This window comes from Plecotus auritus, assembly GCF_963455305.1.
Source record: "Plecotus auritus genome assembly, chromosome: 7".
Classification (NCBI taxonomy): Eukaryota; Metazoa; Chordata; class Mammalia; order Chiroptera; family Vespertilionidae; genus Plecotus; species Plecotus auritus.
In genome coordinates this window covers 92,294,366-92,320,736 of record NC_137774.1, presented here as the reverse complement: position 1 = coordinate 92,320,736, position 26,371 = coordinate 92,294,366, and the positions used below count along the sequence as shown (strand labels likewise).

At 58.0% G+C, this 26,371-nt stretch overlaps 1 protein-coding gene across 1 annotated transcript; it reads right to left on the bottom strand.

The window, feature by feature from the left end:
- Positions 1-260: 260 nt before the first annotated feature.
- RASA4B (RAS p21 protein activator 4B) lies at positions 261-25,263 on the bottom strand. Its single transcript, XM_080677167.1, has 21 exons — positions 25,012-25,263; positions 19,604-19,660; positions 17,481-17,594; positions 16,956-17,017; positions 15,731-15,860; positions 13,838-13,919; positions 13,123-13,254; positions 12,795-12,886; positions 11,451-11,568; positions 11,049-11,199; positions 10,679-10,743; positions 10,261-10,373; positions 9,821-10,013; positions 9,452-9,589; positions 8,758-8,902; positions 8,362-8,531; positions 6,268-6,405; positions 5,073-5,208; positions 4,014-4,134; positions 1,087-1,151; positions 261-924 (listed from the first exon to the last, which is right to left on the bottom strand). Exons 1-21 carry the CDS (start codon positions 25,074-25,076, stop codon positions 803-805), a joined length of 2,409 nt encoding a protein of 802 aa, XP_080533293.1. The 5' UTR covers positions 25,077-25,263; the 3' UTR covers positions 261-802.
- Between the last annotated feature and the right edge of the window lie 1,108 nt (positions 25,264-26,371).

Here is a 26,371-nt window from a genome sequence, read left to right as displayed (position 1 = left end):
GAGAGGACAGCGGGCGAGCCAGGGCAGGCTATGTGGCGTGTGGGGGATGGAGGCGTGGAACCCAGGGGCATGGGGGTACAGCAGCTGGAGAACAAAGGAGCCCCCTGGGAGGGAGGGAAGCAAAAAAGAAGGGATGTGGCGGCAGAGGCTATTGGGGCTCCAGTCCTTGACCACCACCACCCCCCCCCCCAAGCACCCCAGCAGCTATTTGGATCCCCAGGCCCACTCCTTCCTCTGGCCCCCACATGAGACCCCAGAGCCACAGTTTCAGCAGGTTTATTGTTGGCGATAGAGCACTGCGATGCTCTCCCAGGGGCGCGGCCAGCGGCTGTGAGGAGAGCAGGTGGAGTGATGGCCAAGAGCCAAGTGGGTGCTGAGGTCAAGGCCCGCGCTCCTGGGTTCGGTGTTCCCTCCCACCTCTCTGCGTAAGGAAGTGCCAGTCCACTTGGGTGTGGACCATCTCGGGAGTAGTTCCTGGCTGGGTCTGCCCTGGGCAGGAGTGGAGGTCCCTGGAGAGTCTGGGCTAGTGGCGGTGACAGCTGCAGGGACTGCAGGAAGTAGCCAGGCCTCTCCGAGGAGCAGGAGCCCCCGGTTCCCCTAGAGACTTCATGTGGGTGATGAGGGGCCAAAGCCGTCAGCTTTGGACTTCTGGATCCTCTGGTCCCTGGCTACCAAGCTCACCCAGCCCAGGAGAGACCCAGGCCCTGCACCCCAAGGAGAGGGCCTGAGGTGAAGGGCAGAGAGTGCACCAGGAGTGTCCAGGCACCGGCAGGGGGCTCGGTGAGGGAATGCAGGCCAGGCCTCACGTCTGCAGCTCCAGGAGGCAGTTGGGCTCTGAGGGCGGGGAGCTGGTGGGGCTGCAGCTGTGCGCCTCCCTGAGGTCCTGCAGCACCTGCAGCAGCTGGGCCAGTAGGTCCTCTGGTGCTGAAGGCAGGTGCAGTGTGAGGGCAGAGCAGGCTGGGCCTCGCCTCCCAGTGCTTGTCTCAAGGGTCAGAGGGCCCCTGGAAGTGGGCCTCAGGAGCCCCACTTACAACATCCCTGAATGGGGCTCAAACCACCAAGAGAGTCCAGATGGAAAGGACCTACCTTCACCAGGGCCCGTGTGTGTGGAGCCTGCCCCTGTGCCTGCACTCAGCTCCCGGTGCTTCTCCCTGTGGGAGGACAGAGAGGGCTCTTGTTGCCCTTGCTGGGAAGGCGGGGTGACCCAGGTTAGGCCTCCTGAGCCACAGGGGCTGACTCGTTCAACCTAAGGGGAAGAAACCTGGGCCCAGGTCTTGGCCCCTGGTCACCTCCTGCCTTCCCTCTTCCAGCCTCCCCCTCTGGTTCTCCCCACCCTCCCCCTGCGCCTCGGCAGAAGGCACTTTGGAAACCAAGTTCGACCACGTCGCTCCTGATTGGGAGGGCCCTTGGGAAAAGAGCCAGTTGGCGCCTGAAATTCCTCCAGTATTAACTGGCCATGGAATGAGTTAACTGGCATGGAGACCGTGACTTTTAAGCATAGCTCCTAACCGGTTGTCCCCAGTGCTGTCAGGTCTGATCCTCTGTGTGCCTAGGTGGAGGGAGGGCGAGCGGCTACATGGACCCCATACTTGGAAGTTCCTTATTTAGGAATTCTTCTGGCTCAGCCCTTATGACGGTCTCCCCGATCTATTTTGGGAGAGATGTTTCCCTCTGCCAAGGTCTAACAGACTCTTCCTCCTCCTCAGACACCTGCTTTCCTGCTTCTCTCAGGGCAGTCACCTTGGCCTTTGCCCATGTTGCCCCCACTGACCAGAATGCCCTTCCCTGCTTCACTCTCTGCGAGATCCTTCAAGCCTCACAGACCAGCTCAACCGTCATTCCCTCGCTCCTCCTCTCGTGTTCTTATTCACGTTTATGGTGGGGCTGAAACGCGAAAGGCACTGTTCTCAGCATTGGCATTAGAGCAGTGAATGCCACAGGCCTGCCCTCAGCAAGCTCAGTGTAACTGCGACAGGCAGGACATGAGTAAACAACAGATACTGATGAGTTCCATAATGTTCTAGAGCAGGGGTCCTCAAACTACGGCCCGCGGGCCACATGCGGCCCGCCGGGTGCTGCTGCCTGGACTGCTTAGCAGCTGACTCGTCCCGGGCCCACAGTGCGCATAGGAATTTGTTCATAGTTGTTTTTTTAAACTATAGTCCGGCCCTCCAACGGTCTGAGGGACAGTGAATTGGCCCCCCGTTTAAAAAGTTTGAGGACCCCTGTTCTAGAGTAACAGTGGTCAGGGAAGGCATCTCTGACAGGTGGCATATGAGCAGAGGCCCGAATCAGGTGAGGGAATAAGCCATGTGAATACCTGGGGAAGAGCCTTCAGGCAAAGGACACAGCAAGTGCAAAGGTCCTGTGGTGGAGAGGCCCAGAGCCAGCAAGATGGCAAGGACAGCGTCAGCAAGCTTAGCACAGAGGGCCTGATGATGGATGAGGCTTAGAAGCAGGTCAGCCAGGGCACATGGGCACTGCAGCCAGGACAAAGACTGGATTTTAAGGATGTAGAAAGCCAGTGGGGGTTTTAAGCGGGGGAGCAGTGTGATCTGTTTTATGTTTCAGAAGATCACTCTGGGGGCCGTGTGGAGAAGAGATCCTAGCAAGGCAGGAGCAAAGGCAGAATGGCCAGTTAGGAGGCTCCTATGCCATCCCTACAATGGAAGATGTGCGAAGCTCGGACAGGGAGAGTCACAGTGTAGACGCAAGAAGGGGCGGACCTGGCCTTATTCTGAAAGTAAAGACAAGGGGCTGGGCTTGCTGAAGGGCTGGGGGTGGGGCTGGGAGAAGTGAAGGAAAGTGAGGAAAGTGGGCCCACTGTAATCAGAGGGAGGCAAGAAGGTCAAAGGAGGAAGGTGGCGATGTAATGATGGAAGCAGAGTCTCTAGAATGATGCACTTAGATGATGGAGGAAGGGGCCAGAGCCCCTTTGGCTGTTAGCCATTGAGACTGATTTCTGACTTCTGATCTCTAGAACTGTAAGAGACTAATCTGAGTTGTTTTAAGCCACCAAGTGTGTGGTAATTTGTTATAGCAGCCACAGGAAACTAATATAGCAGGTGGTTAGGTCAGGGGCTGTGAATATTAAATGTGTTTAGACATAAAGTGAAATTCAAGTGGAGCCTAGACAATGATGATGTGATGCTAAGGAGGAGGAGGCGGGATGAGAGGTTGTAGGGTGTAGTCACAGGAGTGAGGGTCCAGGTGGGTGAAAGAGTTAGGTCTCTGGAGTGTGGAGCTCAGGAACAGAGCGACAGGGTGGTGGCTGCGAGGTCTGGGTGGAGCATGAAGTCGGGGAGCAAGGGGGCCAGAACAGGGGTGGAGAGAAAGCCGGCTCAGAAAGGAGGTGGCTTCCCACTCACAGGGAAGAGAGTGGGTCTAGTCTGACAGCATGGGCTTTGAAGGATTTTGAAGAGGTAAATCCTGGAAGAGTAGATGAGGAACATGGACAGCCACCCCCCTCCAGGCCCAGGTGCAGGAGTGCAGGGGATAAACCTGCCCAGGGAAGCAGTGATACCAGGAAGCACTGCACCTCTTTAAAATAGCCCCATGCTGGACCCCCAGAGAGTCTGAGTCATGGGGTAGGGCCAGAGCATCCTGTTTTCAAGTTGTTTTTGAAAAGCATCCTGTTTTTTCTACACTGTAGCCAGGGTGGAGAACCACTGAATTAACCGAGATGGCCACGGAACTCGGGGAGCTGGGTGAGGACAATGCTGTGCAGCACGAGAAGGCTGGACAGATGGGGATTCTGGTCAGCCTGCCCTTGGTGCCCTCATCCTAACGTGAGCTGGCCTCATGTTGTAGAGACCCAGGGCAGGGGCCCCTCCCCAGGTGTGGCTGCCAAAGCCAAAAGGTGCTAGCATGATTAGAAGGGAGGTGACCAGCCACCGTGGAGCAGTCCTAAATCTGAACCCCAGCTCTGCCCGCCCCCCCACCCCCCCGGCAAACTTCGGGGTGGCACGAGCTATCCTATTTGGGGCTGACTGCCCCTGCACAGGCTGCCTCACCGCAGTGCAGCCTCCATGCCCAGCAGGTGCCGGTAGATGAGTTGGGCCTCCAGGTCATGGTCAAGAGGGTCATTCCATTCCTGCAGGGTCACCCGTGACCGGGTCTTATCACAGCCCAGACCTGGGGGAGGAGAGAAGGTAGAGTTTCAGGCAGGCATTGTGAGAGCTCCTGTCCAACTTCCTGGCAGTTCAGATGGGAACACTAGGCCTAGAGAGGGAGAGGGACGGTCTCAGGGGGCCCCAGTGCAGGCCGGGCTGGGAGCACAGTCTGGAAAGTCTGGCCCAGTGCCTCCCCATGGCTCCCCACACTCCCAGGGCAGTAGCTCCTCTCTCCGGTTCACTCCTGAGCCATGGGGTGCCTGACTGCAGAGCATGGGAGTTGCCCAGGATACCACTTAGGGAGCTGGACCACTTTCTAGAAGCGCCTGCCTGGAAGCAAGCAGAGAGCATCTGGAAGGTAATATCATGGTCAGGGAACCAGCAGGGGGTTTGTGCCTTGGAATGAGCTGCCGACCACTTGCTGGCCTAACCACCTTGGTAGAGGCACCTGCCCTCACTACACCTCGGTTTCCTCTTCCATAAAATGGGGCTTCCGGGCTCTGCCTCATAGTGCCCTGGGGAGCCCCACTTCCCAACGACCAGGGTTATCCCTGGGATAGGTATAGTCAGAGGCTGCAGGTAAAGCCAACCAGCAAGAGACACCCTTGCCAAGAGCTGCCAGTTTCCACCCCCTGTTCAACCTCAAATCCAGGACTGGGCTTGTGCAGGTGGGTCAGGTTGCAAAGGCCTCTAGCCACACTAAAGTAAAGCTGTTTAAATTTAATTAAAAAGAAATAAAATTTAAAAGTTCTTAAAATTCAATTCATTGGCTGCACTAACCACAGTTCAAGTGCTCAATACACTTGTGCTTGAGGTACAGATACACACTGTTTCCGTCATCACAATTCAGTAGAAGCTCCTCTGTGCCATCCCTCTAGTGCCCAGTGCCCAGGGTCCCCACCACCAGCTCCAGTGTCAGGCTGCCCGCTGTGGACAGAACGCCCAGGCCTTCACTCCCACCTGTCTTGTCCTTCTGGTGGCAGCAGCTCCACTTGTCCCCGCGGAAGACTCCAGGGTGGTAGGAGCCCAGCAGGCCAGTGTTGTTGATGCTCACCTTCCGCAGTGCAGACAGCCACTGGTTCAGCTCATTCACACACTGCAGGGACCAGAGGTGGGGGGAATAGGGCTGATCAGAGGTCACCCCCTCCAGGAAGCCCTCCCCGCTGCAGCTTTGAGTGAATGAGGAAAGACTGCCCTCTCCCAGTGGGCCCAGCCCACGGCCGAGCTCCTGGCTTGATGAACAGAGCATGGGCTGGATTTCAGCTGCCACTGCCCCATGGCCATGCACTTGGGTAGTCCACAACCTGCCAACCATATGCGGTGGCCCTGTTGTCACCACGTTTTCCCTGTGGCTCTGCACTCTGACCCAACAGGGAGCCTGTAATGGGCAGGGCCTATGAGACAGGTCTGTGACCACCTAACACCTGGCAGGACTGTCACTCCCTGGGAAAGCCAGGCCCCCTCCAGCTTCCTCCATGTGTTCTTCCCCTGATGCTCCACCCTTCACTTGTCCCTTCTCAGATGCCAATCAGAGGCCCTCCTGACCACCCTTTATGAACAGCACCCCTTCCTGCTGCACCCCACTTGACCCTTCCCTATCTCTCTTAGTCTCCATTGGTTCCCTTCAAGGCACTATTTGCCATTGTAAATATTTATTATTTATCAGCCCATCTTCTTCCCTGGAATATAAGGTCCATTAGGGCAAGGGCTCTGTTTTGTCTGCTGCCCTATGCCCACCACCTAGAACAGTGCCTGGAACCTAGCAGGTGCTCAATAAGTATTGTTAAAATGAATGAATGAGTTAATCCATGAACAGAAAACACATGAACAGAGAAGGGGATGTGAGAGCATGCACCCAGAGCCACACACATGCATAAGCATGATTGTTATGTGTCAATATGCATGTACACAGAAACACAGAGGCACCAACCAACTCAGATACTTGGAAGTATGGTTTCCCACAGATGTGTGCCATGTGCAGCCGGACCTACATGGGGGTGCCTAGGCAGGCCCACGGAGAGACACACACTGCACTCACATCACATCTCACATACCTTGCTGTGCCTGGTGTGGCTGGGAGATTCATTCATTCCAGCCCACCCAGGGGCCACGCACAGCACCCCTCCCCCAGGCTGCCCCCACCCAGTGGCCACACCTTGCATTGTAGGTAGGCGGTCTGAGACCTGCCTGTGTCGTCCGTGTAGATGACCTGCATGACGTGTGAGCTGCCAAAGCTCTTCTCCTCCACCTTTTCTGCTGCCCGGATGTTGGCTAGCTTGATCAGGGCACTTTTCTGGGAAGGGGAGAGGAAGGGAGGCTCAGGGTCTTAGCTGAGGCCATTCCAGTTCCTATCCTTGGGCCTCAGTTTCCCCTTTTGCAGCACCAGGGGTTGGAGGGGGACCCAGAGTGCCTCTCTCTCCAGGAGCCTGCTCTGTGAGTGACCTCAGCCAGGACAGAATGCAGACAGATGGGGCCCAAGTGCCCAGACTCTCAGAGGCTCCCTGCAGTCCTGGGAGGTGTGAATTTTGGAAAGTTTCTAGACACCCAGCATTCCCTGGGGCTAGAAGGTAATGCCTGCCATGGACCAGGCCATGTGCCTTTGCAGTTATTAATTTCCCAGCTCACCTTTATTTTCCCAAGCTCTAAAAGTCACATTCCACCTCCTAACACCCCTCCCGCCATCACAGAATCTAATGAGATACAAATGGGACAGAGAAAAGCTCTGGATGTAGAATGTCCACTCCCTGAGACAGCTCAAATCTGCTCAAGCTGAGTCTACGCCACTAGTCCCAGACCCTGCTCTCCTTGCCTCTTGAACACCCTCCCATCAGAAATCACCAGGCCCCACATCACCCAAATGACCAGTTCCCATGGTCCTTGGGGTAATGCCCACACTCCCAGCCTGGCATCTAACCCCCGCCTCCCCCCCACCCCACTGGCTTCAGTGACAAGCAGAGAGGGGCAGTGCCATCCCTTGGAGGAGTGGGAAGATGTGGTGGGGAGCCCTGGGGATGCATGTCTGAGCCGTCTCAGGTTGGGGCCACCGAAAGGACAGAAGGGACAGCCCAGAGGATGTGGTGCCCAGGCCTGCTAGAGAGGAGGCGGGAGGGAGGTAGTGGAGGGTGGCACTGCACGGGGGATACACAGGATTTGCCCACAGAAAGGCATCTGCAAGGAACAGAAAGGGGCCCAGAGTAGGATGAGGGAGGGCCCTGCCAGGTAGCCAGGCCTTGCTGAGGCTACAGAAAATGTTAAGGGGAGTCAGGGCTGGGAAGTTGCCCAGAGCAAAAAAAGCTAGAAAGTGGGAGGCCTAAGCTGACAGGTCACCCCAGGGAGCTCCTTCACCCCCTCAGTATTCCCTGGCTGCTCAGGGCTGGGTTGGGCACCCCTGGCTGGCCATCCCCAGAGCCTGGCTGACTGGGGGTCAGGTTGGCCCAGCAGGGGTCAACAGGTCCCCCCAGAAAGTGTACACTAAGCCCTTCTTGGGAGAAAAGTGCACAGAGGAGGCCAGCCCAGGGGACAGTGTCTTTAGCAATACCACGGATCTAGGTCCTGCTCTGAGCCAGATCCTGGCTCTGCACCTGGAGAAAGACCATCTCATCTGATCCTTAAAAACCTGTTCAGTAGGGACCACTATCTCCAATTACAGCCAAGACACCAAGGCCCCAAGAGGCTGAGACACTCCCCCTAGGTACACAGGGTTGAAACCCAGGACTCCCCTTGGCCCCTCTCTGCTTCCCTGCTCTCCCACTGATGCTCCTCGCAGCCTCCTACCCCACTGATGCACCTGACCTAGAAGCCAGAACTGGATACCATATCAGCTACCTGCCCCATTCCCCCTTCACTGAGGAGCTTCTTTCTCATGGGTCTCTCCACGCCCCCCCCCCAAAAAAAAAAGTCTTTATTAATTTTAGAGAGAGGGGAAGGGAGAAGGATAGAGAGATAGAAACATCTCCCCCATGGATCGGCTGCCTCCTGCATGCCCCCTACTGGGGATCAAGCCCACAACCAGGGCCTGTGCCCTGACTGGGAATCGAACCAGCAACCTCTTGGTTCATGGGTTGATGCCACACCGGCTGGGCTCTCATAGGTCCTAACTGATTTTGTAGCTGCCATCAGAAGGCTAGTCCTGCCTGGCTTTCTTCTCTGATCCCAGTGGACCCTGGGATGGGCTCTGAAGAAGGGACAGGTGCCTCCAGGGTGATACAACCCCTCAGAGCCCTACCTGCCTGCCTCTCTCCTCACCCACCTTGGAGTTAGGTGTCTTGGCAAAGCTGAGGGCCTCCGTGGTGAGGGAGAAGTAGAGCTTCTTGAAAGAGGAGGACATGAGGGGGCCCTTGCCCTTGGTCCTGTGGATGAAGAGTGGCCCCTCCTTCACTGGCGGCATCTGCAAACTTAGTGCCCTCTGCAGGTCCAGTTCTGCCAGGCAGGGTACATAGGGCAAAAAGTGAGCTCAGTGGGGTCGATAGCAACAACAGCAGGCTGTAGGTGGAGCTTCCGGAGGCACAGGCAGGGGCAGGGCCACCGGACAGGGCAGAGCAAACATGATTAGCAGCTGTGGGTGCAGCCAGAGGCACAGAGGTAGATGGGCCACAGGACTGGTGGCAGGTCAAATGCAAACAGGGTACTGTGGGTGGGGCCTCACCTTCCTTCTCTTCGATGTCCACCAGCTTGGTGATGAAGTCCTTCAGCTGGGCCACGCCCTGGCGCACAGTGGGCTGCAGCGGCTCCATCCAAGCCTCCTTGGCCCTGGAAGCCGGCGTGTCCATGTTGCCCACATTCTGGATGGCCTGGAGATGACAGCAGGGTCAGGGGCCCAAACCACTGACAACCCCCCCACCCCAGTCTGTGCTACTCTCACAATAGAAATGAGGCAGAGTCAGCATAGGCTCCGCTCACAGGCCCACTCCAACCCCACTGGGGATCAAGGGTAAACAGATCACTAAGTATGAGACATTTTAGGACCTGATAGTTGATACTACCTAGGCCCAACCTATTGCCCTTCCCTTGCATGTCTTATATCAGACTCTGCCCCACTGGGTATGCCAGCCCCAGCCCAGTGCTGGACACACAGCCTGAGGGTAAGCAGACCTGGGGTTGAAAGGCCCAGGATTCACACCAACAGGCTGTGTGGCCTTGGGCAACCTCCTTCCCCTCGCAGGTCTGTTTCCTTATCCATGAGATTGGGTAACCGTGGAAAAGCTTTGTAAACTGGGCAGTGCCACGTGAGAGTATCAGTAGCCTCGTCACAAGGACTCCCTGGAGCCAGTTGGGAAGAGTGCAGTCCCGGCGAGGACCCCTGTTCAGCACCCAGCTGGGCATCCCGCCTGCAGTCTCACCTTGGCCAGCAGCAGCAGAGTGCGGCTGGTGCGGGCATCTGCGTGTCGCTCCCGCAGGTGGAAGAGCTTGGGTGCCATGATGGCGGGAGAGACGAAGCGCAGGCACAGGAAGCTGGTGACAGCGATGAATGGCACATTCTGGAGGGGTGCGGAAGAGCCATGGGCTGGACTCCCCCAAGCCTGAGCTCCTGATAGCCCCTTTCCCTTCCGTGCTGTCTCTGTCTCTCCCCATGACCCTGCCCCTCTTCCTGCCCTTGGCTACTAACTCTGCCACCCCTGCCACCGCTCTCCACTGGGACTTGGGGCCCCACTGCTCCCCATTCCCTACCGCTTTCTTCTCTCTCCCAGCCCTGCCTGCAGAGGGCGCACCTCGTGCTGGGCTCTGGGGAAGCGCTCCCGCACGCGCAGGAAGAGCTGGCGGAAGGTGGCGCGGACCACGGCTGGGCAGGCTCGAACGGAGCGACAGAGCGCACTCAGCAGCGCCCCCAGGTGGGCGCGCAGTGTCTGTGCGCTCTGCTGCAGCACCTCAGCCTCAGTCTGTGGGCGGTGCAGCCCAGAGCACCTGCGTGGGCCGAATGCAGACCGTCAGAGAGGGTCGCAGTCAGCGTCTGCACACATAACAGGCAGGAACTCCCAGAGTTACAGGCGCAGAAAGGCCATCAGCGGAGATAGGGACACAGAGACAACACACGGGTGAGCAGGTAGACGAAAGGTAGATCCAGGCAAAAAGAGTGATAAACATATACTTGCAGACATAGCTGACCCCCATCTCCAACCCCCTGTCCCCACAAGGATGCCCCCCATCTCACCCTACATCCTTGACCTCCACTTTACTGGGGTCCAGCTCCACGTACTTCTTCTCCTCAAATACCCTGTCGATGATGGGGCCCAGGATGCTGTGCAGATACCGCATCCCAGCCACCTGGGGGCCACCGAGAGCAGCATTGGTCCTGTCTCCTGACTATCACCCCGCCGTTGGCCTCCCAGCCACCCTGTGCACCATCTGCCTGTTGTATCCACTCAGGACTGGCCAGGCACATAAGGAATGCAGCTCAAACTGTTGCTACATGAATGAATGAATGAATGAATGAATGAATGAATGAATGAATGAGTGAGTCAATGAAGAAACAACTAACAGAAGCCTTAAATTTAAGTTATGTCTCTTGGCCTCTCAGAACCTTGGTCTCCTCATCTATAAAACAAAAACAAGATACCATGCAACCTCACCTTCAGAAAAGACTCCATGGACTTTGTGGCCAGAGAGTTGCTCCGGAACAGGGTGTTGGCCTCACCTATAATTAGAAATTCCAGTGGGTAGAGGGCTGGGAGAGGGACACGCTTTGGGGAAGAGGACCCTGGGGTTCTAAGAGGGCCCTTCAGTAAAGAGCCTCCTTGCCATGTCTCAACCCATTGCCTTACCTCTGCCTTTTGCTTTTTCCCTTGCTTCCTAACCTGACCCTTTTCCCCTACTCGAATCCATCTACCTCCTACAGGAGGACCTCCTAGATTTCTCCCATCCCAGCATCTCCAGAGTCCTTGGCTCCCTGCTCCACTCTCCACAGCACCCTCAGACAGGCCACTCCTTCCCGGGCCTCACTGGTGCGACTCAGCTCCAGCTGGAAGAGCAGGTCCAGAAAGCCTTTGGCTAGTCCCTGCCCCAGGAAGAGCTTGAGCAGGTTGGTGGCTACTTCCTGGCGGCACTCAGTGCTGGTCATCTCCTCGATGAGTGGGATCAGCTGTGCTGGGCCCTGCAGGAGGCAGCAAGGAGAGGCGGGGCTACAGGTGCACGAGGGAACCCAAACCCTTCACTCTGATGACCTCAGAGGGCCACAGGGAGGGTGAGGGAGTTTTCTCAAGAGATGGCAAGGGCCCCTGGACACCAGCTAGTTCCCTACCATCCTGAGAACTGGTTCTGGCTCCGCAGAGGGGGTTTAGATGGACAGGAAGGCCAGGCCTACCATCCCTGGACCCTCCCTCCTTCCCTGGGGACCCCCCTCACCTGGGTGCCCAGCTTCACCTCTCGGCACAGCAGCTGCACCAGGGGCTGGTAGCAGCCAGAGGGCAGCACTGTCTCGTCCCGCAGCCGCACCTCCAGCTGCAAGGAGCCCAGGTTGCCCCTGGAATGGACAGCATGTGACCTCTCCACCAGGGACCCTGGGCCGTGCCCCCTCCCCACTGCCTCCATCTTCCCTGCTTGGGGCCAGCCTCCCAGTCTCTCCACTGACCCCTCCACCTTTGTTCCTCGCACTGCCCCACCTCCCATTCTTTGCCCAAGTGGTTTGCTCTGTTTGGAATGCCCTTCCTGCCTCTATAATCATGGGAACTCCATCTGTCCTCAAGGCCTGGCTCCCTGCCACCTCTAAGACTCCTGTGGACTCTGGCTTGACCCACAGGACTTGTTGGGCTCCCTGTAGTAAACTCCTGGAGAACAGTTCCTTCATGTATACACTTTACACCGGAAGCAAATCCCCAACCTGCATCACAACCTGCCAAGGGCCCTGAGGCTCCCGCAGGTCAGCAACTTGCCCCATTAGATCTAAGTTCCAAGCTCCCCTCACACTGGGGGAACCAAGCAGAGCTTAACAGTCTCTGAGGTCCCACTGCCCGCAGCACAGCACAGTTCACACTGTGCTGCTCGGTGCGGCCCCCGCAGGCGCCGTTAGACAGAGATGCCTGGGCGCTGGTTACAGCCGTAACTCTGCCCTGCCCTGTTGAGGGTGAGGATGGGGGTCTGGGGCCTTCAGCAGAGAGACAAGGCTGAACCATCCAAGGTGGGGGTACTGCTGAGCTTCCGTTTCTGGGTTGAGGGGTGGGCAAGGAGCCCGGAGGGCTCCCTAGATAGGGCTGCCAGATTTAGCAAAATAAAAATACAAGACACTCAGTTAAATCTTAAAATTTAGTATAAGTTTGTTTCAAATATTTCATGGACATACTTACACTAAAAAATTACTCACTGCTTATCTGAAGTTTGGTTCTAACTGGACATCTTGTATTTTATCTGGCAACCTGATGCCCAGAGAATTTTGGGGCAAGTCAGAGCTCTGGCTCTGAGGGCTTGAACTCTAGTCTGAGGTCTGCAGAGAAACTCTTAAAGGGAAAGGGTCTGAAGGCTTGTTCCTGAAACTTTCAGATGGCAGAAAGCAGGAGACCTGTGCTGCCTCGGAGCTCAGAGGACTGAGTGGAGTCCAGGACTGAGGGAAGGATGGGGTGGGTACAAGCTGAAAGAAGCCTGGGCTGCATCACCTACCCCTGACCGGCCCACCTGCCTGCCTGCAGGAGCCCACGCTCAGCCTCCCCCAGGCCCAGAGCCCACCACCCCAGCCACCAAGTTCCAGAAACTCACTCTTCCCTCCGCCTCTTGGACAGGTCAGGCTGCAGCTGGAACCAGCCCTCCTCCTGCTGGGCCACCCACAGTCTCTGGACATTGATCACAACCTGGGGGCAGGGCAGAGATAGGGCGGGGCCACACTGGAGCCACTCACGTCTCTCTTGCCAACTGCTGTACTTTCGGAGGGTCCCTGAGCACCAGGGATAGTTGGGGACAGGTAGTTGCTGGTTCTGGGGAGCCCCAGGTCTCCTGAGTGCCCTCTCTGGGGAGGTTGGAGGGGTGGGTGGCTGGGAGGACAGGTGCTGAAGGTGGCAGGTACAGCCTGGAGGGGCAGGGTGCTCACCTTGCCCAGGAAGTCATTGCGGCTGACAAGGTCCCAGTCCCAGGCCTCCACGCACAGTGCCTCTGTGGCCCCCTCCTCCAACTCAAACTCGAATGTCTCGTTCCAGCGTGGGTAGCATGATTTCTTCACAATCTGCCCAGAAAGTAGGGGGCTGACTCCATGGGCTTCCCACACCCAGCCAAGGGCAGAGCTACCCTAAACAGCTCCCCTGGGTTCCCTGCAGGGACCCTTTCCCAGCAGGGTCCAGGCGGAGGCCCTGCAATAGCAGAGGTAAACACTTCCTGCCCAAGTCCCCACCCATTTCTCAAGTGGGGAAACTGAGGCCTGGAATTAGGTACTTGTCCAAGGCCACTCAACTAAAAAGCACTAGATTGCACGGAAAAGCCAGGTCTTCACATCTTCCCCCGCAGGGCTGAGCCCACCCCCTGGCGGTTCCCGGAGGTGAGGAGCACTGGAGGCAGCTGTTGGCTTTGCCGCTTGTCTGGGTCCGGCCTGGCCAGGAGTGAAACACGGCTGAGGCCACAGGGGTTGGTGCCAGAAGGGCCGGGCCCGCTATGTGTCCGCAGAGAGGTCACCCTGCTTTTCTGAACCTCCTCTATAAGAGGGCAGCCAAGCCTCGCCTCCCAGGTGATGGTGAGGAGATGGTGAGGCCCTGAGGGGCATGGGTGGGGCCCTCAGCCTCCCTGCCCCCTCCCCAGCCCACAGGCCTCCTCACCGAGGTCTCCTGTGTCCGGCCATTGTAGCGCACACGGACAAAGGGGTCAGATGCACCATTCCGGTCCTTGGGGGCTAGGTCCCTGGGGAGGGGGGGAGCGAAGCATGCCCTGTCACTCAGCTGCCCCAGCTGTGGGGTTACCGCACCAGGTTGGGAAGGCCTGAGCTCGCCCTGGCCCTGGCCAGCTGGGTGACTGTGAGCAGCATCCCTCCCTTTTCTGGACCCTAAGTCCCACAGCGATCACCACAGGGGCCCCCACACCACGCACAGGACCCCCCAGGTTGGAGTCACAGCTCCTGACTAGGCAGCTGCACCTACTGGGGCGAAGGAGGAGGGAGGCAGTAGGGAAGCAGCCGGGCCGTGGTCCCCGCGCCTCTGTTCCCAGGGCAGCCCTGAGCAGGTGCTGCCTCTCTGAGCTGCGGTTTCCTCATCAGTAAAAAGACGAGGACAAACCCCATGACTGAGGAACTGAGCTTTTAGAAGGCTTGCCCTGACACCCCCCCACGTGAGGGGGTCTTGGTAAGCAGCTCAACCGACCGTCCTCTCTCCACAGATGGTCCCTTCCAAAGCCCACATCTGGCCCAGGCACCCCCGCATGGCAGCTCTGTAGAAGAACAAAGCCCACCCCTCTTCCTTTTGCTGCAAATATTATTTCCTGCTCTTTCCAGAGTTAAAGTTTGAGGCCTCTCATGCCTGCTTTTCTTTCTACAACAGAATCATCTACTGGAATTCCAGAGGCTGGTCTTGAGAATCTGCCCAGAAAGAGAAGAAAATGTTCTTTCTGCCTCTCCGGCAAAGGCAGCTTCTTGTGCTGTCTCCAAATGCCAGCAGGGTCTGAGCTGAGGACAAGGGGGGCGAGTCCCCACACTCTAAAGAGAGACCCGGACAGACCACTCCCCCATCGGGGGACATGCTAAGAGGAGGCCAGGCTGGTCCAGCCACCGTGTCCCCAGCAGTCTGGGCAGCGTGTGTGTGTGTGTGTGTGTGTGTGTGTGTGTGTGTGCATGCGCACTTGTGCCACAGAGAGCCTGGTGCCCGTGAGGCTGAGGAAGAAGGAAGTGGGTGAGGCAAGAGGTGGGTGTTGTGTGAGAGAATGACTGAGCATGAGGGGTGGGACTGTGACTGTCCATCACCATCACTTTCCGTCTGGCTGTGCCTCTTCCACATTCCAGCCCAGGACAGAAAATAAAGCCAGGGAAGCCACAGTTCTCATTCTCAGGAGAGAGATTCCTCCCAGAGAGGCCAACCGCTCCGCAGCGGGGGGCGGGGGAGGGTGCTCCCACAGGCCGGGGCTGCCGTCCTGCCCAGAGGCAGGCAAGGACCCGGTGGAGGTGGGCTGGAGCCAGAAAGGAAGGTGATTCTCATGGAGTGTGACTCACACTCAGGCTGCAGCTAAAAATACGCAGGGTGGGGAGTTCCCTGTCACAGGTGACTCAGGCCCACCTTCCCCAAGTCACTGTCCCTCCTGAGGACAATCCCCCGCTTCCCACTGGAGATTTTCAGCAACCTCTTTCACACACACACACCCACCAACCACCACACCAAGCACCCTCCCATCACCACATATCAGGTCAAGTTCATATTGATGTTAAATCCAGGGGAAGGCCAGTCTTGGCACTGGGGCTGTATGATCATGGTTCAGGGTACTCCCTCACCCCCCAGCTGGTCTATGATGCCTGAAGTTCCACCATGAGAACATCACCTCTTCCCCTGAGAGTCATACCCTCCTGAGTGGGGTCATCCTGGGAACCTCTCCTGTCAGCCTGAGAGCAGGCTTTGATGGGAGGAGGCCCAGGGCCGGGAGGTGGATGGGGGAGAGGAGGCCCAGAATCCACAGTGGGTTTCTCTAGTTTCTTGGGGCCCACGCCCTGCTCCCCACCCGCCACATCTCACCTGGCCTCCAGCACGGAGCAGCGCAGCCGGCCGGCACGGGTCCCCGGCACCAACTCCAGCCTCAGGTGGATCTCGCCCTGCACCTCTTCATCAGGGTCGACCTCCGTCAGGTGGGCCCATCCACTAAAACCTGTGAGGCTGCAGGTGAGCCAGCGGCCTGGCTCTTTCCATCCCACGCCCTTCACTCTCCAGGCACCACGTGGCCCCTCCTTAATCTCAGAATCTTCTCAAGCTCCTGTGAGGCAGGGGCTGTTGTCCCCAGTGATAGATGGGGAAACTGAGGCTCAGGCTTGTGACCCCTGTATCCTCACTATTGTGTCAGGGTGGCCCTGACCCAAAGTCATCATGGCACTGCCCTATGTCCTCAGTTTCCCCATCTTAAAACAGGGGGAGAATGGCTCTTGCCTAGGGATGCTGGAAGGAGGGCCCAGAAGGGAATCACATCATTGGGGCCACTGAACCCCGAGGGGCTGGCTGGGGCCTCTGGCAGGAGAGGCCTCTGGCCTGGCAGGGGCCAAGAGGCTCCATGAGTCAGCAGATTCCCCCCACCTCCGCATGCCGGCCCCAGCCACACAGACAGGAGCAGGTGTGTGCCTGGGAGGCCCCTGAGAGTTAGCTGCAGGGGCTCAGGCTGGCAGAGCTGAAGCATCTAAGAGCTTCCGGTCTGAACACACATGGGCAGATGGGGACTCAGTCCAGAGAAGCAACACCTGCCGCAGGGCACACAGCAAGGCTGCGACAGGGCTGACCCCCAAAGCAGTGTCAGCATCCTAGGAACCATCCAGGGGGCCTCCAGCCTAGCCCAGCTCGAGGCCAACGGCTCAGACTTAGGACGGAGAGGCACTGGGGCCAGGCTGAGAGGACCTCAGCGGGTGCAGAGGAGCCAGCTGCATTGGGTGGGCCCCTGCATCTCAGCAGTGGAGCTTAAGGAGGCCCCTTGCGCTGCCGGCAGAGGCCTCAGATCCCATCACTAGCAGCCCTTTTGCTCTGGGGGATGCGGTCCAACCTGGAGGCAGAATGGGGCCCAGGGCACAGAGGTGGGTGTACAGGCCCTTCTGGGGAGGGTAGAAATGGCTTTCCCTGAGCGTCAGGCCTGAAGGAGCCTAGAGCAAAAGTCTCTGAGTAGGGGGAAGGCTGGGACTGGGGAGACCAGTGAGGAGAGAGAGGAGGAAGGCCAGAGGAGGGGAGCAGGAGTGGGCTGTGGGCTCCCTCTTGGGGACCTTACCTTTAGGGTGAGCAGCCAGGGTGTCCTTGGTAAGGCAGACCTTCCCGATAACGTCATCCCGGCTGGAGGATGGAGAGGGAGCCAGAGCTGGGCAGTGCTCTGCGGGGAGCCCAGGACCCCCCTCCCACCCAGTTTAGGGCCCCTGTGAGGAACAGGGAGGTTGACACCAGTCACTTCAGGGGACTCTCTGAGTAGGACCCATGACCTTTCTGCACATGGTGTATTTCTGCACGTGTGCCCACATATATGCCAAGATGCTCCCTGGGTGCCCATTTCCTGCCTCACATTCCTACACTCACACAGCGCACCTATGCCTGTATTTCCACACATGCACACATAGGACATGGCACAAGCACGGTGAATCCACACAGCACACACCTCACACCCTTCCAGACTCCTCTGGGATCCCTTCCCTCCAGGCTATAAAGAGGATGCAGAGTGACCAGCAGTCCCCGCAGTGAGATGGGCCAGAGAGGGGCAGCTGGTGGGGTCCAGGCCCCAGCTGAAGAGTGGGGCCCACGTTACCTGAGGGCATCCTCGTCCATGACATAGAAGGCCACCGCATGGAAGGTGGGCGGCAGGTGCACCTGATACTCCTCACCCCAGAAGGGGCACAGGGTTTTCCACACGGTGGCTGTCCTAAAGGAGAGGACCCTCAGACCTGCCCAGCCACCTGCAGGCCCCCGGCTGAGGCAAGGTGGGGCTGTGTGACTTGAGCCTACCTTTCCCCACATCCCCTTCCACTCCCAGAAACAACTGCTCTGCTGTTTGATGACATCCCAGACCCCCTGTCCACCATCAGCCACTCCCTCCTGATGTCCCCTCTCTGCCTGACAGGGCTGCAGCTGTCAGGCCACTTTACACTTGGGGAAACTGAGAACACAGTTGGCAGCACTCAGGTCACACAGCAGGACTCCCTGGCTCCTGATGCTGAATGAACTTGCTGGGTGGAAGCAGGGTGATGGCCAAGCTGACTCTGGAGTCAGACCGTCCTCCTGGGGGGCCTGGGAGCCAAGGTCCCAGGGCCTCACCCAGCTCTGGCCAACCTCCCACCCCAGATCAGAGCCTTCAACACATGGGACTCAGCAGGGATTGCATGGGGGAAGCTGAAGCCGCAAGGACCCAGATTAAGTAAGGCTCAGGGGACCACCTTCACCCAACCACTTCTCAGAGAGGGTCCTGAACTCTGGGACCTCGCCTCCCTGTCTGTCACTGAGACAATCAGAGCCATCACGCCCTCTCTTCACTTGCTGTCTGTGGTTGGGAGAGAGTCTGGAAAAAAGATGGGCCCTGCCTGCTGGGGGATGAACCCAGTCTCACAAGTCAGGCACCTTGGCCAGTAGTCAGCCACGGGCACTCAGCTGGACAGAACCGCGGAGCAGCTCTGGCCATGAAATTGGAGGCAGAGGCTTGGTGAGGGAGGGGACTGGACAGCAAAGGCCCTGCCCAGAATCATGAAGCCCATGGGGAAAGGGAGGTCCAGGGGAATTGAGCCTTTTGGGTGCAGACTGGGGACTCTCAGCCTGGAGAGGAGCAGTTTTTCTGGGGAATAACCACTATGGGGCTTTCTAGGGGAGAGGGGTCCCCAAGTCAGAGCAAGGACCAGGGAGGGGAGAAGGAGCTCAGGCTTTGGGGTGAGCCAGACTTGGGTTCCAGTCTGGCTTTACCACCAAGTATGAGATTTTAGGCAAGTCACTTAGTCTCTCAGAGCCTCAGTTTTTTTATCCATACACTAGAGGCCCAGTGCACAAATTCGTGCATGGGTGGGGTCCCGCCAACCTGGCCCCAATCAGGGCAGATCAGAGCTGGGCCTGTCTGGAGGAGGAGATGGTGGGAAGTTGGCCGACCTGCCCACCCCAGTGGGGGCACCATCAGGGCCAGGATGGCTGTGGGGAGGGGCCTCGGGCCATTGGCCCATGAGCCCCGCCTCCAATTGGGGTTGGGGGCAGGGCCAGCCATGGGAGGGGCTGTGGGTGGTAGGCTGGGCAGCTCTGCCCCCGAATGGGGTGGGGGGTGCCGATCGGGGGCCATCAGCCTGGGGAAGGGTCTATGGGTGGTTGGCTGGCCCCGCCCCCTATTGGGAGGGGGGATGATCAGGGGAGGGGCCGTCCATAGGGAGGGGCTGTGGGCCTATCATGTTGGGGCGGGGCTGGTCGGGGTCGGGGGGGGGGGCGGGGAAAGGAGGGGCGTTTGGTGGGAGAGTCTGATCAGGGGCAGGCTGCGAGGTTGGCCAGCCGGTCCCACCCCCTGATAGGGCCAGTTCGCTGGCCACAGTGGGCCTCATAGCAACCGGTCATTACAGTTGCTGGCTTTTTATATATATAGATGGGGTTTAATATCATATGTAGCTCATCGTAAGTATTAAATGGGCTAAACTCATTTAGTATGGCGGCGACAGCACTCCCATGACAATCTTACAAATCATCATCATGTCACTCCTGGGGGGCTGTGAAGACTACAGAACAATGGTGAGAGGGGGCCTCTGGCCAAGTGCCTGGCCCGCAGCAGATGCTGGTGTTAAGGTCAGTAATTAGCAAGAGGAGAGGTGTGTCAGGGTGTGGTGGGGCCCATCTCCACACAATTCCACACCCCTTGGAGGTATGTGTGCTGAAATGGGCTAGTGCTGGGGCTGGGGCTGGGGGTGGTACCTGATGATAGGCTCATTGTCCACCTTCACGATGCAGTAGGGGTCACTGCTGCCATTGCTGCAAGACAAACAGGTGAGTGGAGGGGCTGGCAGGTGATGCTGCAGGTGGGGTCACGGGCGGGGCCTCCCAGGCAGCTCCCATCCCTCTGCCAGGGGCCCTCAGTGACCCCGAAAAGGACAGTCAAGGCTGAGGCACTGGGTCCTGGGCTGGGGCCAAAACCTGTATCATCAGCCTTAGTCTGGGATGGGGGTGGTTAGGGAAGGCAGGAACCTGCACCAGGGCTCTCGGCCCCACCTCTGTGCCACTTCAGGGAAGACAGAAGCACCAGGCCAGTGCCGTCCTGTGCACTGAAGGGTAAGGGTCCTTGGTTCAACAGTCACAAGTCACAACAGCCCCAGGCCAGATCCCTGACACCCCTCCCCTCAACACCACAGGCAGCCCCCTTGTCTCTCCTCTGAGCCTTTGCTCTTGTTGCTCCCCTGCCTGACTGCCCTCCCATCCTCCCAGCCTCAGCCCTCTAAGAGCCCTCTCTGTCCCAGGGGCAGGGAATGAGGTCTCCCCTGTGACCCCACTGCCTGCCCCTCCTCAGTAGGTTTCCCTCCATCCCAGGAAGCTAGTGATGTCCCATCGGTTGCTTCCCTCACCTGACTGAGTGACCTGAGGGTAGGGACCATTCTGTGTCCCCAGGGCCCAGGACAAGGCTTGCCATAAGACAGGGTCCTGTGAGTGTTTGCGGAATGAATGAACAAATATAACCATCTGTCCTCAAGCTCCCAGCCATCTGGGAACAAAGGGTCAGGAAAGCAAACCTGAGCCTGCCCAGTCCCACCTGTCTCATTGGTGGGGGATTCATGGGGTTGAGGGCACCCCAGCCAGGCCCAGGGCTGGTACTGGGCAAGAAGGGGAGTGAAGACTGTCTCCAGAAATGCCCTTCAGGCCTGGCATCCATAAAACAGAGGTGTAGCCCTGGCTGGTGTGACTCAGTTGGTTAGAGCGCCTTCCTGTGCATAGAAGGATCGTTGGTTCAGTTCCTGGTCAGGGCACATAACCCAGGTTGTGGGTCGGATCCCCTGGTCAGGGCCAGTATGTGAGGCAACTGATTGATGCTTCTCTCTCACATCAATGTTTCTCTCTCTCCCTCTCCCTTCCTCTCTCTCTAAAATCAATAAAAACAAATCCTCAGGTGAGGATTTAAAAATAATAATAATTTTTTAAAAAGGAAAGGAAGTGTATTTTCGTGTTGGAGGTTGGGGAATTCCAAGCCCTGCTTCCCTTCTCCAAAGAGGCTCTTTTTCTGAGGAAACCACTCGACACAAACATCTCCAAAGGCTCTCAAGACGCCAACAGAAAATGTCTGCCAAGACTCAGCTTCCCCCCAGCTCCCTGGTAGTTGCCCCAGGTCCCTGACACAGGTGAAGGCCAGGCCATGGAGGTCAAAGTTAGCCCTGCCCTAGACTCCTTGCTCCTCTACCCGCAACCCCTACCCCCAGCATTTAAGAGCCCACTCCTCCAGCCCCTTGGGAACATCCCAGGTTGCATCCCACCACACCAAGGCCAAGGGACCCCAGGCCTTACATAATAGGTCCCTGTGTTCCCCAGATGCTGGACTGGGTCCCAGGGCCCAGCAGCTGCACAAGTGTTTGAACAAGGAGTTTGGAGAAACCAGGTCAGTGTGGGCTAGCTCTCTGTGGCTGCCCCCCACCTCAGGTCCCTCTTTCCCTGCTTCTGCCTCCTGCCCTCGGGTTTCTGGGGGCAGGGAACCTGTTGTGTACCCCTGTGAGCCCAGCACTACCCTCTGCTCAGCTCTCACTCAATGGATGAACTGTGAGCACACAGTGAAGTTTGGGGCTCATGTTGTAGTCAAGGCCATGGAGGTGGGCAGAGACCCAGAGGCAGGAACAGACCCTGTGTGCAGGGACAGCGATGCTCTAGGTCAGTGGTCGGCAAACTCATTAGTCAACAGAGCCAAATATCAACAGTACAACGATTGAAATTTCTTTTGAGAGCCAAATTTTTTAAACTTAAACTTCTTCTAACGCCACTTCTTCAAAATAGACTCGCCCAGGCCGTGGTATTTTGTGGAAGAGCCACACTCAAGGGGCCAAAGAGCCGCATGTGGCTCGCGAGCCGCAGTTTGCCGACCACGGGGTTAGGGCAAGAGAGCCAAATTTTTTAAACTTAAACTTCTAATGCCAGTTCTTCAAAATAGACTCGCCCAGGCCGTGGTATTTTGTGGAAGAGCCACACTCAAGGGGCCAAAGAGCCGCATGTGGCTCGCGAGCCGCAGTTTGCCGACCATGACTCTAGGTTGCTGGGTCAAGGGGTCTGAGGCCAGACGTAAGGACCTGGACGGAATTGTGGTCCCTGGCCAGCTGTTGGGACCTGTGCCCTGCCTAGCGGCCGGCCTCTGCCCTGGTGAGGCCTCTGGACTGATCCCCTCCTCTACTTCTCCTTCCTCAAGCCACTTGCCGGCTCTGGCCCAGCCTGGCTACTTGCAGGGCCTCTATATTTAGGGCCTTGGCAGTTTCCAGGCTGTGGAAGAGGAAGGATCAAGGCAAACCCTGAAATAGCCCCGGGCCTGTCCCCAGGGTCACTGGGCGTGGGAGCCAGTGGGTCACCGGTCACCATGAGACTCAGCTCCTGTCTGTCTGACCCAGGCACCCAAGAATGGGAGACAGAAGGAGGGAACATGGCAGAAACAGGCAGGCTCTGAGAGTAACCTTAAGAGAACTAAAAACCCATGAGTGAAGTGGCAGGGAGGCAGGTAGCAGCTCTGTCCAAAGGGCTTCCCTCCTCAGAACTGTCTCAGTGAAGATGGGCCACTACCATAGGCGGTGAGCTCCTTGTCCTCAGAAAGGTGTAAGCCCTGGCTGGAAGGGATGCTGCTCAGGAGACAGGCTGGAGGCTGATGAGGCACAGTGAGGTAGGCTCGCCACCATGCCTACCTCTAGCATTCAGGGAGGGCTTCCTGTGATTGCCAAACGCCTGCCATCCTGGAGCATGGCATTTGTGAGGCTCTCCCCACTGAGCCCCACAGCAAGCTTGCAGCGTTCATCCTGCTAGGACTCAGCCTGTCAGCAGCAGAGTGGGCTTGAATCTTGGCTTCTCTACCTACCGATGTGGCCTTGGCAAATGACTTCCACTTCCTGAGCCTCAGTTTCCCTGTCTTCAAACTGAGCATATTATAGGGCTAATGAGAAGGTCCTCAACACCTCTTATTGCCCTCCACTGTGGACCAGGTGTCCCTCAGGCTACCCAGAATGTCAGGTCAAATGAGTCATGGTTCCTAGCCTCACAGTCACGTGACACATGCAACCCAAGAAAGAGCAATTGCTAGCAAGGGCTCTGCCCTAACTCCAGATGATGCAAAGTCCTGAAGGGTGCAGAACAGGGACGATGAAGCCTGCATAAGGGCACCAGTAAAAGCCCTGGAGAGAGAGAGAGCTGAACGGTGTCCTGAAGGATGAATAGGAGTTTTCTGGAGGACTCTGAAGGGGAGTGCTTGAAAGCAGAAGGCCCCAAATACATGCTGAAGCAGGGCTGTGAAGGGCAGTAGCCCAAAGGTGAGCGGCTGGGGGTCACAGCTGGATTTAAAAGATAGTTGACAGGTTAGAATTGTGTACACCAGCCCCTATGGGAAAGGCTGAGAAAAGAAGGTGAGTAGGGCAGGAAGGGGGCAAGGCAAGGAAAAAGATTTCAAAGGCAGAACCGACAGGATTTGGTGGCCCCACCCCTGGGAATGAAGGCACCTTGCCCAGAGTCCCTCAGCTGTGCAGAGGCAGGGCTGTGCAGGAAACCGGGCACCTTGGCTCCCTGCGCTGGTGAGAGCCTGGAGCCAGGCACGAGGCAAGCGCTTCGGGGATGGGGAGGGAGGCAACAGACAGAGGGGCCGCTCCTCCCAGCTGCTCCTCCCAGCTGCCACCAGCCAGAGGAGGCCAAGCTGACCTAGTTACTGGTGCCAGTGTGGGGGGTGCTTAGTGGCTGGGTCTGGAGGCTGAGACCCTTCTCAGAGATCATCTGCCTTCTCACCCCAGAAACCACAATCCCAGCTCCCACCCCACCTCCCCCCACAAACAGAAACCCACCTTCAGATGGTCCCCCACTACCCTCCCTCACCCATTGCCATGGCAACTGCTGAGCCTGGCCTCATCAGGCCCAGGAGGCCTTGAACTGGAACTGCTCCTGGCGCTGAGTGTACTGGGAAACTCTTATGGGCCACTGTCCATGTAAGAGAGATGCCGGGCCCCTTCCTCCTGTACTGCCCCCCCTGCCCCTCCCCATCTAGCCACCTGGCTGCATCCAGGAGCCAGAGGAAGAGCCTGGGTGTGGGGAGGCTCCAGCCCAGCAGACTTTGGACCCTATGCTGCATCCGGCGGGGCTCCCTTTCCTCTGCTCCCTCCTCCAGAGCCCCCGGAGCTTTGTGCTTCCCATAGTTCATATCTGAGAGATTTCTTTGTGCTTTCCACAGCTCATATCTCTGAGGCTTAGGGGACAGGAAGCAGCCTAAGGCTGCATACAAAAGAGCCAGGGATCAAATGGGGCAGCTCAAATCTGGAACCTACTGAGAAAGATAGGACAAGGGGCTCCTGAAATCTCCTCAGATCTGGCCAGGGACCGGGAAAGCCCTAGGTGCCTGTGCCTGTTAGGGGCGCTAGACCCAAGACCTTGCTCTGCACTTGGAGCCAGCGTTTCCTGCCTCTGAGTCTCCTTTCCTCATCTGTGAATGTTATGATGAGAACTGCTTTGCCGGTGCTTGTGAAGATTAGAAGTGATGGCTCCAGTAAAGCATAGGGCACAAGCAACAGCTACTCCCCAGCCACTCCATCTTGCAAGGGTCCTGGCCTCCTGCCCTATCTGTCATCTCTTCAAGCCAGTACCTCCCATCCCAAGTGCACAGCAGGGAGCCCCAGGACAGCCCCTGGGTCCCAGGAGTGTTTCAGATGCACACTTCCAGGTACTAAGTGTTCAGAAACTACCAAGGAAAACTCATTTCTAGGGGGGCACTTTATCCCCTCCGGCCACACCCCCGGCAGTTGACGGAGACCTTGGTAGTCCATCGAAATGACTCCCCTGTGATGTCGCCCCACGCCCAGCTCCTGTCCTATCAAAGCCCCTTCCCCTCTAGAGCCCCCCCTCCCCTGCCCCGTTCGCTCCCGGTTCACTGAGACCCCTTACAGACCCCGCCCCCTCCCCAACCCACGGCCCTTCCCTGTCACCCCCTGAAGACTGCTCGCAGCAAATCTTCTCACTGTCCCCATTTCCCTGCCAGTCTCCCACTGTGGACCCGCTCGCCACACCCTCGCCTCTGCTCAACTTGTGGGCGAGCCGTGTAGACCCCAGAAAGGTCAGGCATAAGGGGCAACGCCCCTCCCCGGAAAGTTGGGGTTCCCACCCCCGGCCGCACTCACATGTCCTTGGCGGGCAGGTTCTTTCCTTCCACGATGCGGATGGACAGCGAACTGCGCTTGGCCATCGTGGGTCCGCGACTCGGGGTCCCGGCCGGGGGGAGTCGGACGCCAGGGTCCGGTGCAGCGCGCAGCCGGCGGGCGGGCAAGAGCTGGACTGGGAGCCCAGGGGGCGGGCCGCGTCGGCCCGTGGGGGACAGGCGGGGGGGCTGTTAACGCGGGGGCGGAGGAATCGCTTCCACTTCATTCACCCCCGCCCCCGCCCCACGTGCGGGGGACACTGCACACAGGCGGGCCAATCGGCGGCTGGGGCTGGTTCGGGCTGCGGCGCTTATTGGCTGCCTGGGCGGGGTAGGGCGGGGCCTCAGCGGAGGCATTGACGCCCGGCGGGCGCGGTGGGGCGAGGGGTGCCCCTCCAGGCTGGCGGCGATGATCTGCGCCCGGTGGCCTGCGCCACGGATCTGTGTGGGCGGCGGGCGTGGCCTGAGTGCCAGTCCCAGGCGCGCGGGGGCTGTGGGATCTAGTGTGTGTTCGGAGGTGTGGGCCTGTGTGGGGACACGCGGGACGGTGGCGTGCGAGGAGGACCGTCCTGGCCACCCGAGGCTGGCGCGTGGGAGGCCCTGCATAGGTGCCAGGTCAATGAACAGTCGGACGAATTTAGCAAACAATATGCGTGTTTGTGTTAGAGCCTCCTGGATCCAAAAGGAGGCTGCGAGAGTGAGGGCAGCCCAGAGATTTGGGGACCAAGCCTTTGGGGCATTTGAGCTTGAAAGACCTGGATTATTTGAGAACCACCTTCAGAGGTGGGGGCTTTCCCAGTTACCATCTCATTTACACCTCCTGCATCCCCCGCGGGGAGAACCTGGAGGAGGCACTCAGGTACAAGGGAAAATTACCTGCTGGAGGTCACGCAGCTGGCCCAACACCGGGCCAGGCTTGGCCTTCCCAGTGCTCCATGACCTCGACCTCTGTCTTTTCACTGGGGCACGATCCTTCTCCCAGACTGTGTCCAGAGCTGAGTTTCTAGAATTGTCCCCCCTTTGCTGTTCCCTCCTACACTTAGAGATCACAGTCCTAGGGCTGGCACAGGGGTAACTGGCGCTGGGCACACTTGGGTCCTAGACCCAGCTCTGCCACTCCCCTGCTGAGTGATGCTGGAAGGCTTCCTGAAGGTCAGTGAGCTGGTTCCATCTCATCCCTTGCAAAGAGGGAGCACTGACACCTGTAAAGACAGATACCAGGGGACACTGAGGTGGGGTGCTGACTGCTGGCACAGTTCTGTTTTCTGTTACATTCAGTTTTCTCTTCCTATTTTGAAATAAGTCCAAATAAAGTGGTTACTTACACTCTACATGCACACTTT

Bases quoted from the DNA above. Each gene is read 5' to 3' on its own strand.
- RASA4B (XM_080677167.1), bottom strand. From the start codon at position 25,076: ATGGCCAAGCGCAGTTCGCTGTCCATCCGCATCGTGGAAGGAAAGAAC. The intron at 10,014-10,260 runs GTGAGATGGGGG...CGGCCCACGCAG, and splicing joins GTGGAGGTCAAGGATGTAGG to GTGCTCTGGGCTGCACCGCC. The intron at 6,406-8,361 runs GTGGGTGAGGAG...TCCCCTTCCCAG, and splicing joins CCAAGACACCTAACTCCAAG to AAAAGTGCCCTGATCAAGCT.